At 44.8% G+C, this 20,487-nt stretch overlaps 1 protein-coding gene and 1 long non-coding RNA gene across 4 annotated transcripts in view; one reads left to right on the top strand and one right to left on the bottom strand.

Annotated features, from left to right (window-relative positions):
* LOC118167021 overlaps window positions 1-20,487 on the top strand; it is a 36,854-nt gene that overhangs the window by 8,811 nt on the left and 7,556 nt on the right. The gene's annotated exons all lie outside the window — the stretch shown is intronic.
* On the bottom strand, window positions 4,698-20,433 carry TMEM154 (transmembrane protein 154). Of its 3 annotated transcripts, none has more exons than XR_004750882.1 (7): window positions 20,289-20,433; window positions 13,383-13,709; window positions 12,347-12,374; window positions 12,030-12,149; window positions 11,411-11,569; window positions 9,939-9,999; window positions 4,698-7,257 (listed from the first exon to the last, which is right to left on the bottom strand). XR_004750882.1 is itself a non-coding variant. In XM_035326200.1 (7 exons), exons 1-7 carry the CDS (start codon window positions 20,347-20,349, stop codon window positions 7,242-7,244), a joined length of 699 nt encoding a protein of 232 aa, XP_035182091.1. In that variant the 5' UTR covers window positions 20,350-20,433; the 3' UTR covers window positions 4,698-7,241. The 3 variants fall into 3 exon arrangements, 2 of the variants coding, with proteins under 2 accessions (XP_035182091.1, XP_035182092.1); XM_035326200.1 differs by having other exon boundaries at window positions 11,484-11,569; XM_035326201.1 differs by lacking the exon at window positions 12,030-12,149 and having other exon boundaries at window positions 11,484-11,569.

Raw genomic sequence — 20,487 nt, 5'->3', positions numbered from 1 at the left:
GCCAGAGCTGAGGAAGAGTTCGTACCAGTTTCTGCTGCTGCAGGCACTGCAAGTGTGCCTGCTTTAGCAGCAGAATTTTCGGGGGGTTGGTGTTGAGAAAATGAGCAGCATGCTCGGGCACAGCATGCAGCCAGGTGCACCCCAGCAGGGCTGCAGCCCAGGCTCCCAGGAAGAATCCATTCACTTGCCATGTTAGTGATGCTGCATGCGAAATCCTGGTGGCTCCCTAGCTACTGCTGCTAGACAGGGTGTGGCCTGCTGGGGGTTTGTTATTGCTGCTGCCAGTAAAAAAGCCATCATTTTACAGCCTGTTCTGCTCAGGGAGCCATTCTGAAAGGGTGAAAACAGGCACTGCTGCTTGGCTTTTCACTCAGTAATTGATGAGTAGTCATAAAAAAAAAGCAGTGCTTTGAAATCTCAGGTTGTGCTTGGGGTCTCTTTAGAAAAGTCAGGTATTCCCTGGTTTTGCCCTCTGACTTGGCACCAGCTTCAGAAATTCTGGGTGGGCTGTCCCCCATGCAACTGCAGAATATGGAGCACCACTTGTGGTAGCCACCTGCCACCCTGTGTGTGACACCAGCCTCAATGAAAGCCAGAGCAGAAATAACCCATTCTCACAAGGTTTTCTCCAAAGCACAGCCAGCTAACTGCTCCTTTCTTCCTGCAGCGTGGCGCTGTACAGTGTCTTGGTGTTGCTGGGGTCTGGCACGCTGAGGCCAGCCTGAGAACGAGTGGCCAAGGAAGCAGGAACCTCCCAAACCCAGCCTGCCACCACACCTACCGCAGGGGGAAGTTGTGTTGCTGATAGTCTACCAAAGGCTTCAGTCCTTCCTGTTGAATCATTGCTAAAGCAAAAATAGAGGGTCCTGAACAGTTGGCAGCAGTCACGCTGACCTTGACAGGGCTAGGACTTCATCCATTTAAATTAAAGGGTAATCCAATATTTCTTGTGGTGTCGTCCCACTGCTGCCATAAAGCTGAATGTGACCTGGTCTGATGCAAAGATGAAAGACCACATATTTCTCAACTTTTACTTTCCAGTGGAGAGGAAGGTGTCAAACTCTCCTGCTGTCACTTGGATTTTAAGCACCGCTGATTGCCACGTGCACTTGATATTCAGGGCTGAGTCTCTGAGCACAGGGGAGGTCTGTGCCATGAAATTCAAATCCGTTCCATATAATGTGGATCTGAGTTTTAGTTTCAGCTCTGCTTTTCTTTCAGAGTGCATATTACACACATAGAGTTAGATGCTTTATGTTGTTCTACTTTCAGGGAAGTAATTGAGTTTCTTTGGAAAAATGCTGAATTGCATATTTATTTCAGAAATCTGTCATCCTTGTGCTTATTTCTGAAATCTGTAATTATAGTTCCTAAAAGTTTATCTGCATCAACAAAACACAAAGCATTCACTTTCTTCATCTTATGTTTCTATATAGTAAAATTCAGCAGTGCATCCATGTGCATAACACACTGAGGATTAAAAAGAATTTCAGCAAACTGGCAGCAGAGCTCAGCTTTGGCATGCAGTAGGAAGAACTTCATTTGAATTGTTACAGTAAAAATAGTCCCCTTTTAAAATCCTGTTCCATAAGAAAAACTTGTATAAAATTTACAGAATAAGCATGAATTTCTAAGTAATTGCCTTAAGTTTGTAGTCAGATAATTAAATCTGTTGCTTTATAACAACTACAGGAACCAAAGAGGAATATTTTTTGCTATACACCCATCAACACTAGATTTAATGTAGGAGGTTGTGCTCTTCAAATCAGTAGGTACCAGTCATGGGCAGTGTCAAGACACTTAACTTGATGAAAAAAAATGTTTCATGACATATTTTCCTGCCTTATTTGATTTTTTTTTTTTTGATTTTTTGAAGTTTTAGTTAGGTGCCAGATGCCTAATCAAGGCTTTATCTTCATTGACATCAAAGCCTGCATTCAAACTGCCATTCACCTGAGAAAAATAGCAGCCACCTGCACTGGCAGTATTTATATATCAGCCCTTGGAAGAAGCTCAACTTAGCCTTGGGAGTGTGTTGACTGTCACTGGGAGCAAAGGTGCCCAATGATTTACTTTGGTGTTGGCTTCTTAAACTGCAGACTTAAGTAGTAGTGTTGCAACTTTATGTTTCTGGCTCCTTGTGCTCGGTGACTTGGGATAAGTATGGAGAGAAAATGGAGGCTGATCCCTTGAGGGCTGCTATAGGGGGAACAAGCAATGGTGTGCTGGTGCCTGGGGCTATAAGGTAACACAGTCTTGGGCTAATCAGAGCCAAAGTAATGGCTTTACATAAAGCTGTAAACACTTGTATCAGATACAAAAGTTGTGGGTGTTGATCTTCTGTGGTGCTAGGCAAGTGACAACCTATGGAGACAGTTCTTGATAAGTGCTATGTTGGGTAGTAGTCATTTCATGTCAATGTTGACAAATGTGACAAAGGTGATGAGGAGGCCCAAGTCATGAAGGAGGCCTAGTGGCTTGAGCTCTGACAACCCCAGGCTGTTTTGCTCCCCTCTAATGAAACTTTCTGTCATATAATTGATGAAAGCAACGTCCTGCTTTATTAGTCTCTTCTAAATCTCTATCTAAATTTGTTTTGAGCAGTTTTGTCAACTTGGAGACTCCTATTTTGGTGCTTAACTGGAATAACCTCAGAAGCAATTGATCGTTAAAAGACAGCTATGGCCACTCATAGCAAGGCTGTGGTGGGTCTTCACTGATTTCTCTGGAGCAAAAAATTGACTATTACTAAGGCAATCTGGAGTAGCCCAACAGAAATATAGCAAAATACAAAGCAGCTTTGTTTCTTCTGATAATAATTTCAAAGCACTTCTGTAATTTGGAAAGGCTAACTTTTTGCTTATGTTTTAACTTGATGATCAGAATAACTTATCTACATACCACATGTCTCTGTACATCTGCTTTCATGGACTGAGTAGTCTCCAAGTCATCAAATAGAAAACTAGCACTTACTGACAAGAATGGATTAGCAGGACTATGGGTAAAAAGAGAAACAGTAGGCACTAAAAACTACTATAAACCTTTATTAGAAAAAAGTTCTTTTAAATCTGATACTCTTAAATACATCTAAGTGATATTATGACTTTGAAATATTTACATCACAAAATCATTTGAAATAGCTCTTTGACAAAACAATTGCACGTACAGCAATTTCATACACAAAAAGTAAACAATATCTTTTCATAGCCTTCCATTGGATTTTGCACTGAAAATATTAAGTCTTTTGATCTCACAAATCAGTAGATATCTGGGGATGCATGACTTATGACTATCTTGAAACCAAAAGCAATGTTCTTTTTGTGGGGTTAATGGAAGGTTATGTGTTTGAGTGCAGGACTGTTGTGCTACTAACTGCTGGTGATGCCAGTAAATCTGTATTTGTAATTTTATGGAGGTGTTATTTCTACTTTATTAAAAACCTTATTTAAGGTATTGATCTCATTACACCTAGGAGGATGATCGTTCTCAATTACCCTTCTTATCCATATGGCTCTCAAACAGGTCTTCTTCTTGGGTCTGTAGCTTTCTGTAGGACAAAAATTGCTTACTATAAGTTAGGTATCTAATTGTCCTGAGGAATGCTGGTAACAATTGCTCAAGTACTTGAAGAAAGTAAGGGAAGAGGTAACAGTTCTTTAGGGATCATCACATTTGCTGAGCATTCTAGAGTAGCAAGTAGTGCAAATGATTTCCTATTTGTGTGTTTTTCCTCAGTTTCTCCAGAGGAATAATAACTTATCACTTGGTGGCAAAACGATGGTGGGACGGGTCAGTTCAGACCAGGGAGATGATTAGGATGTTACAGCAGAGGTGTAACCTGTATAGTCCATGGTGGTATTAAAATAATCTGCTACAATACTATCTGCTGCCTGGTTGTCCTGCTCTTCGTTTTGTGGGCTAGAGGACCTGACTGTGTGAATCATTTAGGGAAAAAATAATGTGAACAAAGAGAAGGTATAATGTTAGTACATGTAAACTAGAATATTTTAACCCTTTGGCTGTACCAGTGCAGGAGCAAAATGGTGTAAACCCCCTGTAATTTAGTCCACCTACATGATTATATATAGAGATCACCAGTGTATGTGAAAGAAAATGAGCAGGAACAGATGAAAAGTATAAAACAGACTTAAGTGCAATGGGCAGACTAGAATGGATGGTGAGCGATGGCCTTAGAAAATGCCTAAGTCCACATAGAAAAGAAAATGAAAGAAAGATACTAGAGGGGTGAAATGGGCAGCCTGGAGAGGCAGTGGGGTTATCACATCAGTCTCCAGAGGAGTCTGTTCTTAAGACTAGAAGATCAGAGGGAAAGAACTAAAAACCTATGAAAATCTATGTTCAGGGAAAACAGAAATACTAAAAACTATATTTGCAGAGTACTGAGGGAACACATTAGAAGTATCTATAACTATCCCACAATGCGAATTATTCAACACCTGGTCTCTTTTGCATAGGGAGGGCAGGCTTTAATGAAGTCCTAACTTTTCAATAGTAACTCAGCAACTTTTAGATTAGATCTGCTGCTTTTAAAAACAGCAGATAACTTGTATCTGGAATTGTCCAGGGAAGTGTCCAAGCCCTTATTTTGTATTTTGAGATGGTTAGAAAGTTCTGGAAGAAGGAAAGACACATCCTGGTGTGAGTTTTTAGAAAGGGTAAGTGGCATAACCTGGCTCTTTATAGAGCTGTCACCTCAAGATTAATTCTGGGCAAAAATGATTTTAAAGCTTGAGGTAGAAATTGCTAATGATGAACTTCAGAACAAGGGTTAATGCTTATTAACATAAGTTTAGAGAAAATGTGTTCCCTCTAGTTTTACTTAAATCTTTCAGGGAAACCAAATGTCTAAGAAAATTACTTGAAACTGTGCAGCCCATTGACCAACTGGGGACTAATAGTAATTCAAAACCAACAGAATATATGCACGACAGTCTGTTTTCAAGTACTGTCCCCATGCGCTGTGGTGCATTATTCACTGTCCTAGATCCATGGCTAGGACAGGGTGAAGGATCATCATGTCATGGTTTTGTTATGCCACAGAGTGCCATTTTGAGGGGTTGGGTAAGTTTTTAAGTCAACCCAAAAAAAAAAAAAAAAAAGCCACAGGAATAGGCACAGACCCCAGTTCTTTGTCTCAGCTGGGCTTCAGCTGGTTTCTTGGAGAAGGCAGCACCTGCTGGATATGGGGTGGTGTGGGCTGGATATGGGGTGAGAGGCACCACGGGATACTGCTGTTGCAAACCACTGCATGCCAGCCACACAACCAGTAATGAGTAATGGTCTCAAAGCACATTTTTTTCTCATGAACAGTTACAGAAAACATTATTTTGAACATCTTCTGATTATTGCTTTGCAAACTGTAGGAAGCCTTAGCATAGCAACTTAGTTCAGTTGGGAAGAAACTGCTAACAAAGCTGCTCCTGGAAAATATCCGCTTCCTTTTTTTTTTTTTTCTTGTCTTAATTTGTCTTCCCCTTATTCCCCTGTGATTGTATTATTTTAAATCAGTGTTCTAGAGAGTGATTTTACTGTCAGGAACTTGTGAAAATGTTTGGAAAAAATGTTTTACATTTATCTCTTACAACATTTTTTCCAAGTTAAAAATCATCCAAGCAAGGAAAATTAATTTAGCATCACCCATATTAAATCCAGTATTTGCAATAAATTGTCTTGGAACAATGAGGAAATATTTACTCTTTGAGGAAATTACTAGTTAATTCATATTCAGTGATGAATACATTCAGGAAAATGGTTAGCTGTAAACACTTTTTCTGTTTGACACATTCTCAATTATTGACGAAGTTGACCCCTCCTCTGTATCTGTCAGATTTTAGTGAGCATTAATTGTCATCCTAGGGCTCTGGGGTTATTGTTCACTTGCTCTCTTTAACCAAGCTAGGCATGAACATATATTAGTGAAATATTTGCAAGTTAAAGAAAACTGAGCATAATGAACAGCTATGGAGCAGGAAGCTTTACATTTAAATAGAAGATGAGGACAGGTGGGATGTGATATGGAAGGATCTAAGGTGTGATAAGATGCAAGTTTTCAATACAGTCGAGGGGAAGCTTTGCACAGACAAGTATCCAGTTTTGTGTGTTGCATACTTAAACCACATCAGTAAGACATGCCACCTAAAATCAGTGGGAGTAATACAATATCTGTGCTCCCAACTTGAGGTATCTGAGGAGTCTGACTTTCCAGTGTCACTGAAGGAGAGCAGGCATGTTGAGAAGCCAATGTCTTTCAGATATTCCAAGCTCAGTCTTCAAAACCTGAAGCTGTAATCTTCTTGCAGCTGAAGTCCTTGACCAAGTGGTTAAGAATAATGCATGCTTATCTACCAGATGTGTTTGGTATGAGCACTGAATTGTTCAGTCTCCCAGCCCATTTTGATTAAGAGAAGCATTTTCAAGCTGAGTGTGCCTGAAGCAGGTTGATGTTGGTGAGCAGCGCTGTGCGGGAAGAAGAGCAGGGTGGTGAGATCTAGCATAGTGCTGAGCTGTGGAGTGGGTTAACTCAAGGCAATATGGAAATAATATTTTTCACTTCTATGGTGTCTTTAATTTGAAAAAGAAAATGCTTGCTAGGAGAGTTGTACCCTTGCTGGGCTGCAGGCTGCCTCCTGGCAAATTCTTTGGGACAGCTTCAGCTGCTGTCTGTCCTCACAGCTGTCTGTTAGTCCTAGTCTTTTACTGCCCTAAGCAGAAGTCCTGTGCAAATCAGTGCACCATTACCAAAAAATAAATTGAAGAGTAAACGTGACATCGATACGAGCTCAACAGTCTGATTCGAACACACTAAACCAGTGCAATCCAGAATTATGGGTCCTGTTTAAATCAAAAAGAATGAACAAACGGCCCACCAAATTCAGCCCATACGTGCTCCTAGGTGCTGCACTATGCAGAAAAGGAGAGCTATGCAGCAACATGGGCAGCTTTTTTTTGGGGTGGGGAAAATGTTTTTCTTGACTGGTGTTGAATGTCACTAGGCAAGGAATATAAGTCACCCTCCTAGTCCTACTATAGCACTTTTTTCTTTATTATTTTTTTTCCTCTTGATGTTTCTTTTCTGAAGATTGTAAGTAGCAGGGCACAACAAAGGCATTTGCTCCTCCAGCCTTTTGAGATGAATCGTGTTTAAATCCAGTTCATCCGGGATCTGGGGTCTGTCAGCTCATGTGCTGCTTCCCTTTAAGCAGTTCTCGGCTGCTGTGACTTCATGATTCACCATCACTGGGTGTACATGGAAAAGAAAGAAACACCGGTGTCATGCTGCTTGTTCGCTTGTCTCTCAGTAGAAAAAATACGCAATAGTGTCTGTTCAGCCCACGAGAAGGTGTTAACAGAAAATGAATGTCAGCCCTGCAGCACACCAGAGCCCATCTGTGGTGCTACAGCCTGTGAGCAAGGGATGATCCCGCTTTTCTGTTGGCTGGAGGCTATCCAGCACGAGCTTCCTCCTGCTCCCAGACAAGGACTGAGGAATAAAATCCCCTCTTCCCACACTTGAGCATAACATTTTACATGGTTTTCTTAATATATATATTAAATCTAGGCTCATAATAGATTGATTTTCTTTTTGCCCCTCTGGATTTCTGCCTAGATAGCTTGCTCCCTAGCACTTTCTTAATGTTTAGTTCACACAGGCATGAAAAATGCAACTTCTGTTATCAGCTGGATGGATTTCCATCAGCACTAACAGCAGGGTTAAAAACCACTGCTGAAGTTTAAAGGGACACAATATTTTTCATGGCTTTTTATTATTTTCCTAAGCTGAGGTACAGGCTAGGCAGAGAGGATTTCTTACTGTAACGATTTGTTCCCCACCCAGACCATCACTCTGTAGTAAAGAGTCACCCTTTTTCCAGACAGAAAAAGCAGGAGGGCACCCAGTGGGTGTGATAAGGCAGGGGGTGCTTTGCTCTGCCCATCTCAGAAGCCTACAGAGGCAGGTGCTGTGCAGGGACTGGGCTGTGTCTCCCTTTGCTGGGTGAGAAAAGGTTCCCCAGAGAAGAGATTTGTCGTGTGCCCTCTCTTTCACCTCACCTGCTGCCCTGCTCCTGCATGCACAGGAATCCTGGCTGGGATTTTAGCACTAGGTTTCACATGCAAGACGTATCGTTTATATATATTTATAAAATGTTATATACACACAAAACAAATCTGTACAGATCACAGGTATTTTTAACTTAGCTTATGTGCAGGGCAGATGAACACCACCTCTGAGGGAGCTAGGGCTGTCGCACTTTGCCTCTGGTGCAACACTCCACAGCCTTGATGCTTGTGAGAGTTTTAGCCAGGATAATAGCTTTCTTTTCTTTTGCTTCATATTTTTTCACTTTTCTTTCTCAAAATTGGTGCTGAAACATCTGTTTATCTGCATGTATTTCTCTTCAGTACTCAGCAGAGTTAGCTGAGGAAAAAGTCCTCTTTGGTCTGACAAGGTTTGATCACAGAAATGAACGGGCACCAATTTATTTGTTTGCCAGAAAATTGCACCATATCAAATATATGTTCACTTTGAAGAACATTCCAACATTTTGTGTAAAGTGAACTTCAAAAAAGTAGTTTTAAGATAAAGCATTAACTTATCAATATTTCAGCACCATATTGTTCTTTTCTTAAAACCTTTTTTTAAATTTATATAAAAAAAGTCACTTATTCTGCAAAGTAGTTTTGGAAAAGCTTTCATTCTGAAAATACCGTTATTGCAACAGTTTGTCTTGGATGTTTTCAAAATGCTATCTTAAAATGCCATCTTAACCTAAACCAATTTGTAGCTGAAAGCATTTAAGTCTTAACTGAACCCCCCAAGCAACTTGTATGAAGAAGGAAAATAATACTCAGCCACTTGTGTTCAGTGAAGCACTGAGATGTTTCCCATACCCAACTCTCAAAAATAAAATCTTAACTCTTTTTTTAACATAATTTGAGAACAAATTTGCCTAAACTAAGCAGTCTTTCAGTAATAATCTTGCCCTCTGTATTCAGATAATGTCCCTTGTCTGAGCAGTTCTGAATGTTGGGAAGAGAAATCTCATCTTCCTACATGGGCTTCTTTGCCTTCCTACCCTTCAGAGACATCACAGCTGGTCCTAGGACACCAGCTATAAGGAAATGAGTTTTACTGACGTGTACCTTCACTCTGACTGAAACACCCTTGTCTGAACAGGGCTGCCATTTGGAGTCAAGGCTTACGCCTGGCTGTGGTGCTTCAAAGTGGTGATATCCCCATCTTACAGGTGGGGCACCCATGGGAACGCATAGCCCAAAGACACCCATAGCCAGCTGGGAGCCAAATCCCCACCACTTGATGGGGTTAATGGCAGTAGAGCACAGAAGCACTTTAATAAGAACCGTATTTAAAACGTCAGTTAAAATTGGTAGGCCACAGTGTTTTTTCTCAAAATGACTGTTTATGTTCTGGAAAGGAACTTGGCTGAGGATGTTGTTGTGCCCCAGAAGCCTCTTACACCCTGGCTGTTTGGAAGCTGACAAGCTGTTGGGATGGCTGTTCTGCATCCCTCCTGGCCCCTGAGCTGGCTGCAGGGCAGTGCTGGGAAAATCCTTTGGGAAGCTGCTCTGGGTGCTGGTGTTAATGCTTCAGGAAGCTGTGATTAAAGCCTGACTGGTGAGGAAAACTTGGTCTGTGCAGTGTGGTCATCTGTCTCACACTGGTTTGCCACTGTATGGTTAGTTAGGGGTGCGATTTACAGGCAGCGACTGGTTTAAAATTAAAGGAGTGTCAAAACATTTGAGGTGGAATCAGTCCTTATACACAAAAACTTTAAAACATTAGAACTTAAATAGGCCCAAGAATCAGTATTTTATAATTATGTATTTAAAAATGAGACTATTTTGGAATGGCTGACATTGACCATATTTCTTCAAATAACATAATGAATTAAAAGTACCTTGGGTTGGCCATCGATTCTTTTTCTTCTTCTCTTACAGTAGGCAAACATTCACAATCAGCTGAAACAGGATGAGAAACAAAATAATAGTTACTTTTGGCAGTTACTCTGTTTTATTTCAAAATCGCATCAAACATTTTTTGTGCAGCCACTCTAGTACATAAACCTGCTCTTCTGCATCATTTTATCTATAAAATCTGCATGTTCCAAGCAGTGTAAATGTTATGTGTTTTACATCCTCCCTCCCTTTGATAGGTGTTGTGGTAACTTCTCTGTTAGATATGTTTCAGTTGTTTGTGTACACATACACAAGCACACTACCTTTGAGGACTGTTTCCCACGAGCTACCTTGGGAGGACAATTTGTTAGCCCTCCACAGCTTACAGCTGCACCTATGCTTCATCGTCCAGTGGGGAATTTGGGGGTGGGGTTTAGGGAACATTACTGAAAAAAACAATGCAAAACGTTTGCTCTCTTCTGTCCACAGAAATTCAGTGTTTCCCTATGTATTGTACTTAATGCCTTAATTTCATGACTGCCTTTTAGAACTTGTTTTCTGCTGGAGACTGTAGACCTAGAAGGTCAAAACCCCATCATGTGGTGAGTTTTGCTAATGGGAAGAGATGCTCCAAAGGGTTTTATGTCCTAAAAACCAAAACATCTCTAGGAGGTCAGACAGATGGGCTGTTTGGATGGAATGCAAGGGACCAGAAATTAAAAATTTCCTATCCAGTGAGAAGCTGCTAGCATGGCTTGTTACGTATCAGTTTGTGATCAGGTCCCAGTTAATTCAACCCTTACAGAAGACTTATACTTTGGGAGGCGAACCTTGAAAGAGGATGCAGATTAGAGATTTTAGCTGGGAGAAAATTAGGGAAAAATATAAGATGCTTGAAAAAGAAGTAGCTAAGAGGGAGTTGAAGATGCTTCTGGTGGTAGGCACAGCGGGTACTCATTGCTGGCAGACTCACTGGGGACGACGTAGTTGGGGAGCAGCAGCAAAGAGCAGCTTGTTCTTCAATGCAGCAGAGACGGCAAGCAAGGGAAAGGAAACAACAAGGGGAGGGGGGCAGTGATAAGATCTTGGCAGTGATTTTACGTAAACAGTGGTCTGAGCTATGAGTAAATACTTGTTTCTTCTACAACAGCACAATGCGGACCACAAAACTGTAGAAACTCTCAAGACTGAAAGGACTGGATTCTTCAAAGAAACTAGTATCTAGCATTAAAATGTGCATTTAAAAATATAAATTCTGTTCACAGCTATACTTGTTTTTAACAAGTGTCTACTGGAAACTCAAAACATTTATGATATTCCCTCATATGTTAAAAATAAGCTCCCACACAAACTAAAATACTGCTCTGAACAATCCTACCCCTGACATTTGTGCTGCTATTTCTGTACTAAAGAGTAAAGAACACAACTAAAAATGTTTTAGGAAAATCAGTGACACAAATACAAAATGCCTTACATTGGTTTTCTACGCGTGGGATCTACGTCAGCTAGAAAGAGAGGGATGATGGAGTAGAGGGGTTACCGTGTACCATTTTTGTTCATGCTGTTCATCCACTTATCAAGCTCTTCCATTTCTATCTCCATAACAGAGGGGGTGTCTTCTTCAAAAATAGGACTTGAGAAAAAGACATTACACAAAAAGCTTAAATCAGAGAACATATAAGGCAGTCGTTGTGCGTGACTCCCTCATAATTCCAGGCATTTGTGGACACTCTGGAAAGCTGCCCCAGACTAGCCACTTAAAAAGGAATTGTCATAGCTATCCTAACTCTGCATGTATTTAAATATCTCCATTTAGTCTTCCCCTTACCAATCATTCCTGTATTCACATGGTAGAAAAATTGTTTTTAGCAACCCCCCCAAAACCAATTTAATATCGTTATGTTGATGGGCAAGATGGAGCTCACTAAGTTATCACTGGGGGAAGAGCCGTGCAGATCTCAGCAGGTTCTTGCAGCAGCCGGAGGATTACTTCCAGGGCAGCTGACTCACATAGGGCAACCTTGAAAGATGGGGAAGTTGGACACGAAGCTTATTCTGAACAGCAACAGCCTGTGGTGAACCTGGGGACCGACCTCTGCTCGTGGCACGGCCATATCTCGTGGTGGCTGGTGGGGCCAGGGGCAGATGCTCCATGGGTCCCCGTGGGGCAGCTCTTGCGCGCCCCATCCCGCTGCCTCTCCTTTGCCTGTTGGCTGAAAGATACACCCCGAAGTTGCACTTTAGCCACCTCTAGAGGGTGTTCACTGCAATGATTAATGGCAAATTTAGCAGTGTTTGGTGCACGCTTAAATGAAACCAGACAGCAGAGGGGGCAAAAATCAGCAAGCCTATTAGAGTAAGAGAATTTAAAAAAAAAAAAAAAAATCATAATGATATTCATAAACTTTACCTTTTTACATTTTCACTTCCCAGCTCATCTGGAAAAGAAGACAAAAGTTGCTGTTCATAGTTATGCTGTTTGTATATACACTGTCTATATTATGGGCAAATCCTTCAATAGGGTCACTTCAAACAGGTTCTGTTTTCATTGGGTTTTATCGTCCACTTTGAGATGAAAGGCAGCACATCCCATCCTGCTTGCCTGAGAGCAGCCCATTATGTTTAATCCTCAGCACACTAAATGAAGCTCGCTGTGAGCTCAGCCTGTGGGGGGCCGAGTGGATGTCAGTGCCACAGCAGGCACGAACACACGGACAGCCAGTTCCCTGGCAGGGCAGACGTAATGAGCAAAGTGGCATCCCGAAAAGGGGCCTCAGCTGTTACAAAATCATTTACTGGAAGCAGAGGGAGTTTTTCTGCAGCCTGCACAAGGTCAGTCCACCTCTGCCTGGGGGCTCTCCTCATGGAGAGGAGAAGGGGAGAGGCTGGTGTGACAGCTTAAGTCCCAGTTAAGCAAATGGAGCTGAGCCACCCAATGCCAAAAGGGGTACAAAGCTAGCTACAACCCCAAAACACAATGAAGATAGGGAAACAAAACAAAACAAAACAAAACAACAACAAAAAAGTGTAACAGCCATTATTCAGACAAGCAACTTCCCCTCCAGGGGTTCTTGAAGTGACTGAAAATCCTCGGTCCTCAAAAACTCTTGTTCTGTTGCAGCTCCCAGCAGCCTCACCCTGTAGGCAGTATAGGCAGGAGGAGCACTAAATTCACCTTGCAAAGGGTTACCAAGCACAAGGACAGCATGGCACAGCCACATCCCTTCTCTGTACAGGAGCTGTGAGGAGCCAGAGCAGCAGCACCAGCTCTCGCTGAGGGACTGCTGCGTGAGTTTCTTTTGCTCCTTTTCTGCTTAGGAGACATGGAGCTAAAACCAGAGATGAGCACCCTAAATGGGGCACCCCGGTCCTTGAAATAGCATTTTGTGAATGATGTCAAGCATGTGCTAAAGATATCCTCCTGATGCACGAGAAGAGAAATTTACCTTGCTTAGACTTTTTCCTTTTATGGACTATTATAAAAGCTATAACCAGCATAATCAGCAGGGCCAGCACCACAGCAGGGACAGCATACACCAAGACAGATGGCTCCTCCGTCTCTAGGCTCTCGTTATTGCTCATGTCATGCAGTTTGGTGCTTGGAATACTTTCCGCTTCAGAGCTGCCTTCAGTAGGCCTTGTAGAGACCAGTACTGGCTGGGTGCTGCCCACAGTTGTAGAGGACACAGGAGTCACAGCAGGAGAAGGTATCACTATGGTGGTGGGTAATGCTGGTGATCCATAGCCAGAACCATCCTCACTGTTTTCGGAGCCTGCCAAACATAGGAGGACAGCTTAACATTGTGTGGGTGTTATCAGAGAGTCAAAGCATGCAGCTTTAGTATTCATTTTTCATTTGATGTCTTAAAAAAAGACAATCAGCAAATGCACACACACGTGTGAATTCTTAGCCACCAGATGCCAAATTAGACATGGAGTTTGTCACAAAACCTTATTGGGGCAGGGCTCTTCAGCTGCTTTGCACGGGGACACATCAGCCCGTGGTATGCCTGCTTGCAGCTGCTGTGTTTGCCCTGCAGGTTGACATCAGCTCTCACTCTTTCCTAAAAGCCTTATGCTGCCCTGCCGAGCACGCTGTCCCTCTCCATGCTCAGCCTGTGCCTGAGGAGACTGCTCCCAGGCTCAACAACCCCTCCAGCTCGCTTGTCTCACCCTTTTGTGCTGTTCTCCAATTCTTTAACTCTGTTCAGCCACGCAGCAAGGAGGAACAGGTCTAAAAGGAAGCACAAAGCCTGCGGGCGCTGCTGACTTTCACTTCTGCATTGGCTGGAGGAGGTAGCAGCACAGGGACGGTACCAGCTGCACACGCAGTTCACAGTGGTAAAGACACAATGCTGCTTCTTTTTCATAAATGTTAAGGTTGCAGGTTTTGAATCAGGATCCGGGTTTTGATTTCATTTAGCATACATTTTGCAAGGCAATTGGCTAAAATTGTTTATATTGGTGATACTGAAACAAGACTTTTTGAGGCCAATTAAGTCCGTGTTGACGGCCATGGGATTTAAAGCTTGATGGCAGCACAGCAAATTGCGGCCTATGCTGTATTCCATGCTATTGCCAAAAATCCCGTGGCAGCCAGGGGCGTGGGAATCAGTCCCTCAATAAATTACACCTACAGGTTTCCAAATGCAAATTAACTGCTTGAAGTTAACTGGTGACTTTTTGTGTCACCTGCCCTTTCAGACAGGATGCCGCCATGGTGCAGCATTTATGCTGTAGCACAGGACAGGACTGCATGACTTCTGCAGTGACATGCTGATCCCCGCTCTTGTCAGGTGCTGGGCAGCCGTGGTTTCCACTCGAGTTAGCAAGAGCTTCAGGTTTTCAGCACCTCAGCGCTGGCATTTCAAATCTCACAGGACTGGATCTGAAAGTACTTAGCATTTTAAATGCTTTAGTAAACACATTAATCTTCATAATGGCCCTGAGAGATGAGCAGTTATCATCTCCATTTTACAAATGAGAAATCAGAAGGACAGGAATCTGTCCTTCTCAGGGACACTGAGCAAGAGAGGAAAACTGGCGTGAGAGCGCTATCTCTTGCTTAACCCACTCTGCAGCACCTCCTCACCACCCAGGTCTGTCTCAAAAAGGAGATGAGCATCTCACAAGACAGGAACCCCAATTTCAAATGAATACAGTGCTTCGAGTGTGACAACAGTAATTTGTCTGGATCTTTATGCCACACTTATCACACAGGCACCTGATTGTTTCACCCTCTCCTGAAAGCTAGGAAAGAATGTTAATGCTTCATAAATAATTTTAATACTCAGTAAATAATGCCTAATAATTTAATAAAATATTTGATACTACAAAGGTCACCAGCCTCTTCCAATGCAATAAGACAACAAAAATGTTAGCTCTTCAATGGCAAAATGCTTCACATCAGTAATCTCTGTGTCACTTTCTTCCCTGCTTAGTATTTCAGTGCCTTTGCAGGCTGTGACCCTTTATGTGTGTGTTCCTCAACCTGCTCGCATGAGCTGCTGGCTCTCATTAATCCCAGCAAAGAGGATGGGAGGGAAAGCACCTCTCCATTATTATTTTTTTGGCCATATATATTTGCACCACAGTGCCACAGGACCATTCCTGTGACCTCGCTTCCTCTTTCTCCTCTAGCCATCCTCCTTGAAACCCGTCAGCTGCCTTATTTGATATGTTTGCAATGACAAGCCCAGTGCTAAAAATAGTGCAAAGGGTGTGGGGGAAATAGTTTATTTTCCATTTACTATTAGAGATAAAATGGATTTTCCAAATGTCTGAAGCATGATGTGACTCTAAAGCAAAAGCAAGCGGTCACATCTCATTAAATGCAGGACTAGGCTTTCAGCTACAGTGCACGTTCTGTTTGATTTCCAAGAGAGACGTTTCCAATGTCTCTGTTACTTTTATTTGCCTGTTCTTGAACTGTAAAGCAGATTTCAAGTCTGTTATTTCTGTGTGAAATAGAACTATCTTTTCTAGTCTCCAGACAAAGAAAGTGGCAAATCACAAGGAGTGACCTTGTTGCCACGTGATTTTGTTCGCTTTACATAATTCTAGGGCTAAAACACGATCTCTTCTTTGGGCAGCATTTCCTCTTACTAAGGCCTTTTCTTTGAGAGATTTGAATGTGTCTTTCAGCAGTTGGGCAGACAATTGCACAAGGTTCTTGCAAAGATATTGCTCCAATTTCCCGTGTTTCACCTGCTGCTTTGGCACATCCCCATGAGGTGAATGAAAGCTGGATGTTGCAAGGTTTGGAGCATGGTCGGAGAGTGCCTGAAAGCCGGAGGATTTGTGGGATGTTATTCAAGCACTTTCTCCATGCTCAGAGAGAGATAGATCTGATCTCTGTGTAATCTCCTCAGTTTTGCAGAGCACTTCTTGCTGGCCTCAAAAGCACACTCTTGCTTGTGCTTTTGGCCAGGTTCTGACACCTGCACCCAGTGCCTTCTGCACATTGTCTTGAGGGAAGCTGATGAGGGCACACCACAGCTTTGTCCCAGACCACATCACCACTTTTTGATCTTGTAAGAAGGATGAGGGGCTGGCTTGTGGCTGGGCCCCATCCTGATGGGGAGCTGGGTGCTGCGTGAGCACCTGGCTGGAGCAAGAAGCTAAGGTGTTCCCACCACCAAGAGGATCTGGGCACCAGGGGGCCCAAATGCTTGAGCAAGCACCAGCGGCGGCTCAAAAACGGTTCCACTACAGTTGGTATGAATGACAAAAGGGCTATGTCCCTCTATGCAGATACTGTGGTATGAGGCATTATTCAGAATTCTCTCCTTAAAAAATACACTCGAGTGACTGATGAGTTTTGGAGGTGCCTCAAGCCTGCCTTTCAATAGAGGCAAAGGGAGCTGAATATCCTGAGCGGCTTTACACTCCGGGATCAGCAACTACACAGCAAACAAACAAGCAGCATTTCTGCTGTTGCTGCCTTTCTTCCCCTGAGGTTTGCGTTGCGGCACTCAGAGGTGGTGATAGGAGCTGCTGGATGCAGCAAGCAGGCAAACAGGTTTCTGGCTTCGGCTGGATGGGAGGCAAAGAAAAATCGCACGCAGTCAGCACGCTGAGTTCTGCCAGCAAGTCCCTGGTCTCCCTTCTGGGCTCGCATTGAACTCAGACTGAGTCTCTGAAGGGAGTTTTTCAGCTTGCACAACAGCTCCTACGTGCAGAAGAAAGCGGGATGGGAAAAGCCAGATCTGAGTCAATGGAGCAGACAGGCTTATTAATTTGGGATTTTTTTTGTTTCTCCGGACTTTCCTGTAAGTCTCAAAAAGGCACCGAGCAGAAGACTCGGGAGAAGGCGACAGAAGAAGCCAAGCCTACAAGGCCACGCAGAGCAGGCCGACGTTCCTCCTCCCAGCCCTGCCCTGCACCATGCGTGCTCCTACGGCTCCTCTCTGCCCGAGGGCTCACGTCGGCGGCTGCCTGGCGCACCCATGCCGCTTCTCACCCCGCGAGGGGCGCCCATGGCAGAGGTGCCGTACCCGCCGCGGTCGGCCGAGGCCTGCCCGGGCCGCGTGCTGCAGCAGGCCGCGCGCCATGCTCCGAGCCCCGCGGGCTGGCTGCCAGGCCCACGCGCCGCTCTGACGGGCTGAGCGAGCGTCTCGGGGCGGCTAATCTGCAGAGAGGATCCTGTTAGAGAGGGGTGCTTAGAGAGTGCTGTCTAGGTATTACCTGGAGCGGGGAGAGAGAGTTTTAGGTTCACTTCTTGGGAAAGGAAATGGCTTTCTCCTTGCTGTGCGCCCATTCCGCCTAAGTGCTCTTTAAACAGCACAGTTGGTCCTGCATTTAGAGCCAGACCGTGAGCCCGCAGCCTCATCCATCACCCCAAGAGCTAAACGTTTTCCAGACTGAATCATGCTTCTAGTTTCAGCTGTTTGATCCTGTGCCCTTCCAGCTCCACATTAGTGGCACCTGTGCAACTCCACCACATCCAGAAACTCACAGTGCAAACCTCTCAGTGCTCCCTGCTCTCAGAGGGACCCCAAAATTAAAAGTTTGGCAGCTCTGAAGGCTCGGCTTCAGTCATAGAAGTCTCTCCAGGGACAACAGGAGGAGTCACTGACTGAAATTTAGCATACAGCCTTGCTGATGTAAAAGGGAGATTTCCTGCAATGCCCCTGAAGCACTTGAATAAACGCAGTAGAAGTTAGTGTGTCTGGATGGAAAGGAGGAACAGTAGTAAATAAAGACAAAGAATTGTTTGGCAGAAACGGTTCTCATCTGCTTTTAGGGGGCTGCACTTTGGAAAGAGAGAATATATAGCAAATCCTCCTCTCGTCTTGCTCTGTGTTATAAGCTATAGGAAGGGCCTTAGTATTGACTTCTAGTCTCAGCATTCACCAATGTAGGTATTGTGCAAACCCCAGAGTCCCTTCCACCCAGAGCCAGTGCTGGGACCTCAGGCACGCTCACAGAGCTGCCGCCCCACAGTAATTGCGGTGTAGCCAGGACAAAACCGCCTGTTCACCATAATCCAAACGGCGAGGTGAGGATTTTACAAGGCTCCAGCATGGTATGGGAACACGGTTTATAAAGGCTTCCATCTGCCTTTAGATCTGCTACAAGATCTAATCTTACTCCCATCACCTACTTTTTTCAAAGCAATTTCTAGACAGAAGAGGTGAGACTGTGGGGATCCTGGAGCTTCTGCTCCCTTCTCCAGCACGCTGCTCTGAGGGAGGCAACAGTGTCTGGGACTGGAGGAAAAAAGAAAGCTCCCCTAAAGCTCCTGCCCTGTTGATCTGTAAGCAAAAAGCAGTCAGCACGAAGGATGCACCTGGGAGGCCAGCCACGGCAAAGGTACTCCTGGCCCACCTGCAGCGTGTAGGAATCTCTGTAGAAACTTTAACCCCTTCAGTTCAGTTTCCCCAGAAGACCAAGTGAAAAACTGCCCTCAACATCAGCCTTGGTTATGTTCTGGGGCTGCTTACACACCTTTGTGGGGGGAGAATTGGAATCCCCTCTCTTCTTCATCACCTTTCACCAGCAGCTCAGGGTTCACTCAGAGCAGCTGGGGCTGACACAGGCCAGGCTCTTTCCCAGCTGCCTGGCACTTTGCGCAGGAAATGGCAGCCCTCTGGGGGCCGGGGGCTCAGGCAGCCCCCAGCTGATGGAAGCGCAAGCGACCTCGATATATTGCGCAAGCTATGGCCAGCAGCTCCCCAGCACCTCTTCACACCACACGGCTGGAGTCTTGCCTCTCTGCTTTGCTGGCACCTCTGTTTTGCTCCATTTGTGACAGGATTTTTCTTCTCCCGGTCACTTTGATCAAGAGGCACGTGCAAAGCTTGGAGCGCATTTTCCTAGCATGCCCGTAGCACAGCAGGGCTGCATTAATGCAGGCAAGACCAAACCATTTTGTAACAACTCACTTAACTCATTCTTACAGCTAAGCACGATTGCTAACCGCGATAAGCTCTGCAGCATGCCTGGAGCCTGCAGCCCGGTTTTACAGCCTGGAATAGTGCTGGTTTTCAGGAAAAAAACAACAACAACAACAGCACAGTGCCACCACCTATTTCCCCAGTGCCTTTTAAAGTTTTCATTGAAGCTCAGCACTATCAGCAAGCAGCAGTGCCTCTCCCTGCTGTGCGGAGGGCTCTCCCTTCCCTCACGGCAGCTGCAACGTGCTTCTGTCCATATCAAGGCACTTGGGCAGGGATTTGCATGACTCCGGGGGGCATGTCAGCCCCTCCGAGGAAGGGTTTTCCTCAAGCAGCCGTCTGCAGCAGGAAGTCCCGGCACGATGAACAGTGAGCGAGTGGCACAACCCACCCTCCGCAAGGAGCTGCAGCAAGTGTCTCTAGCACTCTGTCGCGAGCGGCTGTCCCACCTCGTGGTCCTTCCCTTCAAAATGCCTAGATCCCTGGTGCCGAAGGCTCGGCAAGGCAGATTCCAAATATCTGTCTCCAGAACTGTGTTTTCTTCCATTGAGCAGGTTTTGGGTCATCAGCAGCTGGCTTTTGGGTGGAGGGCAAGCTCGGTCTTGAGCTTTTCTATGACATAGCATATGGCTGATAGCATGGGTGTGGGGTTAAGAAGGTACAAGAAACGATTGAAATTAGACCCAAAACACCTGGTGAGCCAGAACAGAGACACCAGGTCCCCGCACACCTCAATGTAAGATCCAATTGCCACTGTGCAGGCTTACATCCGAGAAGAAGAGAAGAGAAAAGGGCAAGCCGCGGATGGGAAGAAGCGCAGCCACAGGCAGCAGCAAGCGAGTTCCCACAGGTCCCCTCTCCCGGAGGCCAGCTGTGGGTGTCACACCCGGGCCAGCCCCGCCAGCAGCGTGCCCGGGGCCCCCCACGGTATGTGAGGTTTGCTCGGCCACTCACCGTTGCCCTCCTGGGCGAGGAGCAGGGCGCTCAGCAGCGGGACCCAGCCGGGTGCCTGCATGCTGCCTCAGCCTCCGCGGCTCTCTCTGGGCTTCGGTGGAGCATTTACATTTCCTGTTTCCTGCCCCGGTGCCTCTGAGTTGTATTTCTCCAGGAGATGGGCTCCGTTTGATTGTTTTTAGGAAGTGATGTAATGCTG

This window comes from Oxyura jamaicensis, chromosome 4 (genome assembly GCF_011077185.1).
Source record: "Oxyura jamaicensis isolate SHBP4307 breed ruddy duck chromosome 4, BPBGC_Ojam_1.0, whole genome shotgun sequence".
In the NCBI taxonomy this organism is placed as follows: Eukaryota; Metazoa; Chordata; class Aves; order Anseriformes; family Anatidae; genus Oxyura; species Oxyura jamaicensis.
This window is presented reverse-complemented; position numbering and strand designations above follow the sequence as displayed.

Excerpts from the sequence above, each read along its gene's own strand:
- TMEM154 (XM_035326200.1), bottom strand. The coding sequence starts at position 20,349 with ATGCAGGCACCCGGCTGGGTCCCGCTGCTGAGCGCCCTGCTCCTCGCC. Across the intron at positions 12,375-13,382 it reads AAGGAAAAAGTCTAAGCAAG|ATGAGCTGGGAAGTGAAAAT; the intron begins GTAAATTTCTCT and ends CTTCTTTTCCAG. Across the intron at positions 12,150-12,346 it reads GGAAGTGAAAATGTAAAAAG|CCAACAGGCAAAGGAGAGGC; the intron begins GTAAAGTTTATG and ends TGTATCTTTCAG.